Source organism: Pseudorasbora parva, chromosome 4 (genome assembly GCF_024679245.1).
Source record: "Pseudorasbora parva isolate DD20220531a chromosome 4, ASM2467924v1, whole genome shotgun sequence".
Lineage (NCBI taxonomy): Eukaryota > Metazoa > Chordata > Actinopteri > Cypriniformes > Gobionidae > Pseudorasbora > Pseudorasbora parva.
The window spans coordinates 57,903,682-57,914,035 of record NC_090175.1 but is presented as its reverse complement, the minus strand read 5'-3'; the positions used below and the strand labels follow the sequence as shown (position 1 = coordinate 57,914,035).

At 42.0% G+C, this 10,354-nt stretch overlaps 1 protein-coding gene across 2 annotated transcripts in view; it reads right to left on the bottom strand.

Annotated features, from left to right (window-relative positions):
* Window positions 1-8,856, bottom strand: part of rasa3 (RAS p21 protein activator 3) — a 60,239-nt gene extending 51,383 nt beyond the window's left edge. For both annotated transcript variants that reach the window (XM_067442315.1, XM_067442316.1), the window contains exon 1: window positions 8,670-8,856. In XM_067442315.1, the coding sequence (XP_067298416.1) occupies window positions 8,670-8,724 (55 nt within the window). In that variant the 5' untranslated portion in view covers window positions 8,725-8,856. The remainder of the gene's footprint in view (window positions 1-8,669) is intronic.
* Between the last annotated feature and the right edge of the window lie 1,498 nt (window positions 8,857-10,354).

The window sequence follows — 10,354 nt, the reverse complement described above, 5'->3', positions numbered from 1 at the left end:
CTGTCCTACTGTTGGTGCATAGATATTTATCAGAAAAACTAGCATTCCTTGAATATTAGCTTTGACTACCAACAAACGACCCTTCACTGGTTCCTCTGTACTTATAATATCTACCTTTATGGTTGATGAGAGAAAAATGCCCACCCCTCTACTTAAATTTGTACCATGACTGAGCACTTTTTCTCCCTTCCACCACAAATTCCACTCAATTTCATTCACTATATCACTATGAGTTTCTTGGAGAAACACAATATCAAGCCTTTTCTGTTCAATTGTTTCATAGACTATAGCACGCTTTACACTATCCCTCCCACCATTAATGTTTAAAGAGCCTATCCTCAAAACCTCCATACAAAATATTAAGATGGGAAACAGAGAACAAAGCATTATAGAAAAGCAAAGGAAAGACACCGTGTGATACATGATTATTTGCGATTTGATTTGTTCTTTCTTTTATTCGTTACTTTACCCTTTCTTATAGTGGTAAGAAGCTTTTTCAGACGAAAACGCTTCTTCTCACTAAGTTCCTCAACTCCAACAGTCCTCTGATAAAAAATAACAGATTGAGCAAATTTATCTACATCACTGAAAAAGTCATGTATGTTAATCTGTTTCCCATACGTTTCATCCAAAAAACTGTTAATTTGCTCCAACCCATACAAAGAATCTTTATTGAAACCTCCTGAAAAAACTGCCTGAGATGCGTTAAACACAAACCCCTGTGAATTACCATCATTTTCACACATAGAAACCTGTGACTCCGCATCATCAGACTGCTCCTCCTCCTCCTCCGCATCCATTTCCTCACTATTCAAGACGGCTGAAAACGATTCTTTCATTCCACTACTTTCACTTGCCAACTGTTTAGTGCCACTTGTACTAGCTACCTCTTCATCAGTATGAACAGCAGAATCTACATCAGTTACGCACATGTTTGGGATCACATTAGCTACAGCATCATCATTTTCAGTGCCAACAGCCGGTAACACAGCGCACGAACTGACATCACTCACCTCAACAAGTGGAACAACCTCATCTTGAGCCGCGTCGACGCTGTTATTCGCGCACTCATCTTCCGATCCTACCGCGTTGTCTGCAGCGGGTTTCTTATGTGGACACATAAGGCGTTTGTGTCCGATGTCTCCACACTCGAAACATCTTATGCTGCCAGTAGTCGCATACACCATATATAATCTCCCCTCGTGTTTCACACGAAAGTTAATGTCAAGTGTATTCTCAGGTGATTCTAGCGCCATGTAAACATAACGTCTAAAAGACGCAACATGTTTCAAAGCCGGATGTTTACATCCAAGCGCAACCGTTTTAAAGGGGCTAACCACTTTTCCAAAACGCGTCAACTCACGTTGCAAAACGTCATTAGAAACGAAAGGCGGGATATTTGAAATTGTTACTTTCGTTGTCGATGTATACAGCGGAGAAAGTTGCACAAAAGCTTCTTTGATAGTAAGGCCAGTTACTATTAAACGATTCACTAAGTTTTGTTCCTTCAAGAATACCACAACAGCCTGATTCATTCGTGATGCAGATACAATGTTCTCATGACCTATCTGATCCCCAACCGCGATTAACACATCTTCTACTGTGGCGTAGTTCTCAGGAACACACCTAAAACCATTACGTAGTGATAATGGCGGCGCCTCATCAAGAGACGCCATTCTACCACACACACCAACCTATAGTTATTTACAATTTGCTTTCTAAACCATGTATTTTCTGGAAAAGGAAAGGAAAAGGTAAAAAAAGTAGAAACTCACACAGCACAGCAGCTCTCACCACCACCACCACTCTCACAAACTCCCAGCATGCAACAGAGAGAGAGAGAGAGAGAGAGAGAGAGAGAGAGAGAGAGAGAGAGAGAGAGAGAGAGAGAGAGAGAGAGAGATGGTCAAAGAGGCACACAGAACAATATTTCAGATGATATTAGAGCAACTTTAGGGGTTGATGTGGTAAGTCATGGCTCTGGGCAGAGAGTCCTCCACGTCTAAGCCGGTTCACAGTTCATCCATCATAAGGACATTCAGACTGAAAACAGCGACTCTCCATTCCAGACTGTATCTGTATCTACATACCGTATCACATTACTGTATTGCAAGTTGGCTAGTGCTCTTTTCGTAACAAAAAAGGTAGTTTTGTGTAACATACAGTACAGCACATAGCACTGCACCACTGAGATTGTACTGTAGTGTGAAGTATAGTACTGAGATGTACAGTATTATGTCATTTGTAACATTTCAGTACTTTCATTTTTGGTTGTTGTGAAACAGGGATGGAAATTAGCACCCGCAAACAGCCAAATGCGGGTGATTTTGAGTTGTGGCGGGTAAACTCGCTTCACCTACCGGCCACCGTGGCGGGTAAATAAAAATAGCATACTGTTTCCCCTCTTTGTAAACTTTGTTCAATGCATGCGAGTGCGGCCGTATGTCCGAATATGACCAGTCGTTTTCGCCGTCATTACCCGGATGTAGTGCCAGAAGACGCGAATACGAACTCGCGCGCGCTGAAAGAAGATCCGTCACTGCGCATCATCCGAGATCGCGCACTCGTCTCACAGCGCGCAAATATTGAGTTCTCTTTCAAGTCTTGCGCTTAAATGGACAAACTCACACAAGAAGTATGTCAACATGTCCATCTTGATGAGTATCCAAGCAGACATAGTCTGAATATGCCTCAAGTGAACGTTATACAGTCGAGAAAGAAGAGCATATCGCTGCACTAGGTCTTAAAGGGGCAGTCGCCTTTACTGCTGTCTGTTTAATGTCAAACAAAAGGACATCACTCACTGCTCTTGAATAGCTTTTGTAAGTTTAATAAGGATTAATCTTTAATTTAACCAGTTAAAATATGCAGTTATTTTACATTTGATTACTTTATTGAATTTCTGTACCTTTCTGCAGGCCATTAGACCTGTACATTAGCTATTATTTAATGCACACATGAGTGAGGTCAAGTTAAACATTTTAGTTTGAATTGTATTTTATACTGTGGGTTGTTGCAATGTGCTAAATTTTTTTTGCATAATTTGTAACTGATTAATATTTGAAACTTTAATATTAATTTATGCAATCGCAATGCCTTGATTTTTAGTAAAGTTACACAGTCACAGCATTAGCCATAAATGCAATGGGACTAATAGTTGGCATAATTTTTTTGGTGTTTCGGTTTCGGCCAAGATTTTTTTTTTCTGTGCGTCCCTACTGACAATGTTCTGCTCGGTGTGTCGTCAACACGCTTCCGGAGATGCCAAAACTAATAGTTTCATTGTTGGGACTAAAAACCTAAAACTGGAAGCCATAAAAGATCACGAATCATCCAAACGCCACATCCAGGCAGAAAAAAAAGCGCACAGAGCACAGAGCCCTACTCATTTAATGAAATGTCTATCAGTTCATGGTTTGTGTGTGTATAAGAGAGAGAGAGAAAATGTCAGTATTTCATTGAGACTTGAGATTAAATAAAGAGCTTAAGTATTGTAGAGCTTGCAGTATTAATTTTCACGTGCAGTTACACATTGTCGGTTAAAAACAAGAAGGTGGCTGGTAAAAACATGGAGTGGCTGGTAGAGTTTGAAATCCTCCAGCCACAGTGGCCGGTGGACAAAAAAGTTAATGTCCATCCCTGTTGTGAAAACCTTTGTTGTAAAAAAGAACAGAAACCGTAAGTGTTGCATTGCTTCACAGAATGCTAACCGCTGAACTGAATAAAAACAGTGAAAATTAAAGACTGCAGTGTTTTATATAAAGTAGACGAGTGTGTTCCCCCTGATCTGAAAGTGTGTCCATATGATGCAAGTGTGTGTCATTTAGTCATGACTAAGGAATGTTAGGTTTTGATAGCAGTTTCAGTTTGACACAGATGTGAACGGTATATTTCCCAGTGTTGTGTCATGTTTACGTGTGTGTAAAGTTTTGGCACAGCGAGCAAAGTTTTGCAAAATGTGTTCAAGCAACGGGCAAAAACTATAATAAAGCAATTTAGAGTCATTAGAGGTCAGACGTCTGGAAGCTCATTACTCATAAACTCACCCCTGACCTCTTTCATCCGCAAATCAACGTCTGAAAAACCACTGTATGACTGCAACACCACACACACACACACACACATACACACGTCTATTCTCACTGCAAAAAAATGCTCTTTTTACTCAGTATTTTTGTCTTGTTTCTAGTCTAAATATCTAACAATTCTTAAATCGGGTGAGAAAAATAATCTTAATTCAAACAGAAAACAAGATTATTTTTCTCACCCCATTGGCAGATTATTTATCTTATTTTAAGCAAAAACTCTCTTCATTTTGAGTTATTTTTCCCAAAACAAGACAATTACTTTTGCTTGTCTAGTAAATACATCTTGTTTTAAGAATTGTTAGATATTTAGACTAGAAACAAGACAAAAATACTGAGTAAGAAAAGCTTTTTTTGCAGTGTAGAAACCTTTTTACATTACCCAGCTGACTAGTCAACATGTTTTTCCTGGTTTTCCATATGCGTGATTAGATTAATCATCCCAATATAATCGGGAGAGGTCAGAGCGAATGAGTGCGAGTGAAATTCAGTGTCAGTCGCGCTTCCATCTGGTTTGCATTATCCCGCTGCTTCCCAAGAATATATGGAAAAACAAGCAGCTCTGCAGATCCTCCAGCCAAATCAGGAAGTGATCCGAAGCAGTTTCCTGTTTCCTGGTGGCTCCCTCTAAACCTCTAAAGCCGAAAACGTTTCTTTTAGACACAAGCTCCGTCAGGAAACTCCATATATGAAGCATCAGCCACAACTTAAAGGGATAGTTGACCCCTAAATGAGCCTGTGACGTTTATCTGCTGACCCCCAGGGCATCATAGGTGTGTTTGTTTCTTCAGGAGAACACAAATGAAGATTTTTAACTCAACCGTTGCTGTGTGTATATAATATAATATCATATAATGCATGTGAATGGGGAACAATTCAATGAGAGTAAAACAAACAAACAAAAATAACATGCTTAGAAAACGTGCACAAAACCCTGCTGCTCCTGACGACACACTGATGTCTTAAGACACGAACCGATCGGTTTCTGAGAGAAACACAGCAGTATTTATGTTATTTTACCTCATATCAGACGAATCTCATCTAGCGTTCCCATCCCATTAATCCCATTAATACTCGGTTAACCATAGTGTGCGTCAGGGTTATTATTTTTAGTTTATTAATTTGACGATCGCCATCTCCGTAGTGAACGCGCCTATAGAGAGAAATGCACATCATGGATTACACAATCAGAGAGTAGCCTATTTCTTTTCGTTTTAAATTGTTAAAAGTCATTTCAAGCTTTCTTAAGATATATTTCATGTCTGTGAGGCGTACGCTGAGTTTCGTTAAATTAGGATGAGATGCGCTCCAGTTCACGAGCAATGCGAGTGGCCGCGAGGGCGCCGTCATGATTAGGGCATGAAGTAAAATATGCAGCGGAGATCGATTCCCACAGCGTTTGACTCGCGCGGCTGAGCCTCTCCCGGCAGAGTTCAAGCATCTGTGGACTCGTCCCTTCAGCTCTGGCCATCTTGCTTTCAGTCCGCGATTCGCTTTTTTCTTTTCTTCATTACAGTTAAAGTAACCTCTGCTTTTCGCCAGCCCCTCACAAGTTTCTTTTTATGCACAGCGCGCGCGGCTCCCGCTCTGCTTCTGCCCTAATGCGACTTATAGTCCAGTGCGACGCATGTTATTTTCCTCTTCATGACGCATTCTTCGCCTATGGAGAGTCCCTGTAAACCACATAGACCAACATGTGTGTGTGTGTGTGTGTGTGTGTGTGTGTGTGTGTGTGTGTGTGTGTGTGTGTGTGTGTGTGTGTGTGTGTGTGTGTGTGAGACGACCGATCATCACAGATCTCCCCCGGGTTCCTTTCGCTGTGTGAATACTTCTCCAAAACATGCAAAACTCAAGCACAAACGCTGGTGAAGCAATCGGGTTAAAAATACCCAACTGTCCTCAACACAGGGACGTGTGAGGAAACACTCGCACTCCGGGTTTCATCAGGTGAAGTGTGTGTGTGTGTGTGTGTGTGTTCTCACACTCATGTATTGCCACAGCAGAGATCAGGTCTTCTGCACGGGTCATTATTTCTGTTCAAGAACTGATGTTTGTGTGATATTTAAATCTCGTATAAATGTGTCCATATGGAAATGAAGAGGCTGACGCTCGGAGCCAAACACAGCGCGTTTACTGTGCCATACAGAGATTAGATTAGACTGTGTGTGTGTGTGTGTGTGTGTGTGTGTGTGTGTGTGTGTGTGTGTGTGTTCTGCTTTAATCTGAGTCGAAAACAACTCAATGACAACAGCTCTCTCACACACACACCCATTAACTTCATACATGTGTGTGCTGGAACAGGAGAGATGAAGGAAGAGAACGACAACACACACACACATGCACACACACACACACACACACACACACACACATGCACACACACACACACACACACACACACACACACACACACACACTGCCCCTAAACCTACCCATCACACACACACACGCCCATTCATTTTATACATGTGTGAGTTGGAAGTGGAACAGGAGTGATGTAGGAAGAGAACGACAACACACACACACACACACACACACACACACACACACACACACACACACACACACACACACACTGCCCCTGCCCCTAAACCTACCCATCACACACACACACACACCCATTCACTTCATACATGTGTGTGCTAGAACAGAGAGATGAAGGAAGAGAACGACAACACACACACATGCACACACACACACACACACACACTGCCCCTAAACCTACCCATCACACACACACACACACACACACTCACACTGCCCCTGCACGTATCCATCACACACACACTATCTCTCTCACTCACTCACACACACACACACACACACTCACACACACACACTGCCCCTGCACGTATCACACACACTCTCTCTCTCTCTCTCTCTCACTCACACACACACACACACACTCACACACACACACTGCCCCTGCACGTATCCATCACACACACACACTCTCTCTCTCACTCACACACACACACACACACACACACACACACACACACACACACACACACACACACACACACACACTCACACACACACACTGCCCCTGCACGTATCCATCACACACTCTCTCTCTCTCTCTCTCACTCACTCACACACACACACACACACACACACAGAAACGCTTTGGAGAGGAAGTCATTTCCGCCACACTCAGTAAATCCGCTTTGGCAAGTCATAATAACAACATAAAAGCCTAAATGATGACATACTACGTCATATCTATGAGATTAAAGTTGAACTTATTGACATAAAAGTTGAAATTATAACATATAACATAATTAATTCATAATCGTTGACTTTTCATCTAAAAAATATGAGTTTGTATGTCATTCCTATGAATTCCAAGTCAGAATCATAAGTTGTCATAATTTTAACTTTTCATTTCATAAATACTTGTTTGTTTGTCATAATTTTGACTTCCAAGTAAAATGTTGACTTTATATGTAATAGTTATGACTTTTCAACTCATATATGACTTAGTATAGAAGAGTTTCCAGGTTTAATGCCGTAAATTTGATTTACAAAAGCAGGATTTTTGGCAGTCAATACTTTGGCAACACAAAGGTAAGTTTCTAATGTGATGTGGAGTGAAACTGAAATCTTCTTCTCAGTGTTTATCGTGTTTCCATCAGTCAAACTGAGAAGAACTCATAATGACTGACCGTCTGTCTGTCTATCCAGGGGGAAAAGCACATGAGTTTCTGATCCACAAGGAAAGAATGATTTCATACGCAAGTTTTACTTGTATAAATGATTTCAGATGCACCCCATTTTATGAGTTTAGTGCTAAAAATGTTCTGCTCCTTCTAAACATCCACAGCTGGAATGACACACACACACACACACACACACACACACACACACACAGGGAACGTTCCCACAGCCTTCACACATGTTCTGTGTGTAAACGTTCAGATAAAACCCTTATAATAACATTATTATTAATAATTAATACGCGTTATCATGACTTGGACTTGATGGACATTCTCACAACATTGAGAAAACGTTCCCGTCATTTTCTGAACATCCATATACTGTTATGTGTAACGTTACTTAATGAGTGTTAACCTTCTTGTAACCTTAAAAAAATAAACATTTAAGGAATATTGTGAGTATAAAAAACACGGTTAGGTGAACGTTGTATCGCAACCGTTACAACAGCGGTCAATCACGACAAGACAACTGGACGTTTTTGGGTTTACAAACATAACAAATCTTAAATAAGAAGATAAATGTGTTGTGTCACACAGTGGAACTGATATATGGATGAAAAACACACACAAAAACACACAAATAACAGAAAAATATCGTGTTTCCGCGCATCTGGATGTGCAGCTATTTAGACTTTAAACTAAACCGAGGCGTCATTCAAACAAATACATTTTTACATTTTGATACGACAATACATCTCCACTGACATCTGAATGAGGTTATTATACATTAATTACAGCATTTTGTGTGAAAATCCACACATTCTCCTCACAATAGACAGTGCGCGCGACCGTGCGATTCCAGTCAGAATGTGGAAAGTGGTCTCGCGCATTAATAACGCTCGCGCTCGTTCGCGCCAGAACTCACCGATCTTTATTTTGACACTCTGGAAAACCCGTAGACCTTCCTCTTCGACCGCCATGCTCGCAGCTCGTTCCCGTTTTTCCGTTCGCGATTCGCCACCGTCTCTCTCTCTCTCTCGGTGTCTGCACGTTAATCCAACAGTGTCGGTGACTCACCGGACTGAGCAGCGCGCGCCGCGAACGCACAGCTCAAACGCGAGAGAGGGGGAGGCGTCTGGAAAGGTTTTTCGTGCGCTGATTGGATGACAGCGTGGTTGCGTCATGAAGTGGGCGGGGACTATCACATTACATCGCGTTAAAATCAGCTTTCTCGCTTTGTCGCGTCGCGTTGATTCCAGATGTTATCAGAACTCTCTCTCTCTCTCTCTCTCTCTCTCTCTCTCTCTCTCTCTCTCTCTCTCTCTCTCACACACACACACACACACGTTTGTTTTTGTAAAATATGGGGTCATTCTATAGGCATAATGTTTTTTATACTGTGCAAACCGTATTTTATATCCCCTTACACTGCACCTTAATCTACATCACACACACACACACACACACACACACACACACACACACACACACACACACACACACACACACACACACACACACACACATACACACACACAAAGACATACTCACACACACTCAAACACACAGACACACACTCTCTCACACAAACAAACTTACACACTCAGAGAGACAAACACATACACACACACAAACACACAGACACTTACACACAAACACACAGACACTTACACACACGTACACTCAAGCACACACATACACACATATGCTCACACACATGCACACATAAACTCACTCACACACACATTTACACACAAATGCTCACACACACACACACACCCTTACACATGGACACACTCACACGCGCACACATACACACACACATGTACACACAAATGCTCACACGTGCACACACAAACACACACACTAACACAACCCCCCCCCCCCACACACACACACACACACACACACACACACGCACAGACATACAAAAGCACACACATAAAACTACAGGTATTTTAATATTTTCAGACAAAAAACATTCTGTGTGATTTTTAAGTGTGTTTCCTCATGGGGACTTTAGGGTCTAACGGTGACACGAGTCCCCATGAGTGTGTGTGCATTCAGGCTGAAGTCCCACACACACACACACACACACACACACACCCCTGGTGGTTTACCACAGGGCGTAGTCAGTGCTGTTTTGACTAAAATAAAAGCATCTAAAAGACGGTTACTCTGCCCCATCACGCTGCCCAGTGTGTGTGTGTGTGTGTGTGTGTGTGTGTGTGTGTGTGTGTGCGGCCTGGTAATCCCTATGTTATGGGGACAAAATGTCCCCACAAAGATGGCAATATCCGAAATCCTCGTCCTTGTGGGGACATTTTTTGGTCCCCATGAGGAAAACATCTTATAAATCACACAGGAGGAGTTTTTATGAGAAAGTAAAAATGCAGAATGCTTCCTGTGATGGGTAGGTTTAGGGGCAGTGTGTGTGTGTGTGTGTGTGTGTGTGTGATGGGTAGGTTTAGGGGCAGTGTGTGTGTGTGTGTGTGTGTGTGTGTGTGTGTGTGTGTGTGTGTGTGTGTGTGTGTGTGTGTGTGTGTGTGTGTGTGTGTGTGTGTGTGTGTGTGTGTGATGGGTAGGTTTAGGGGCAGGGGCAGTGTGTGT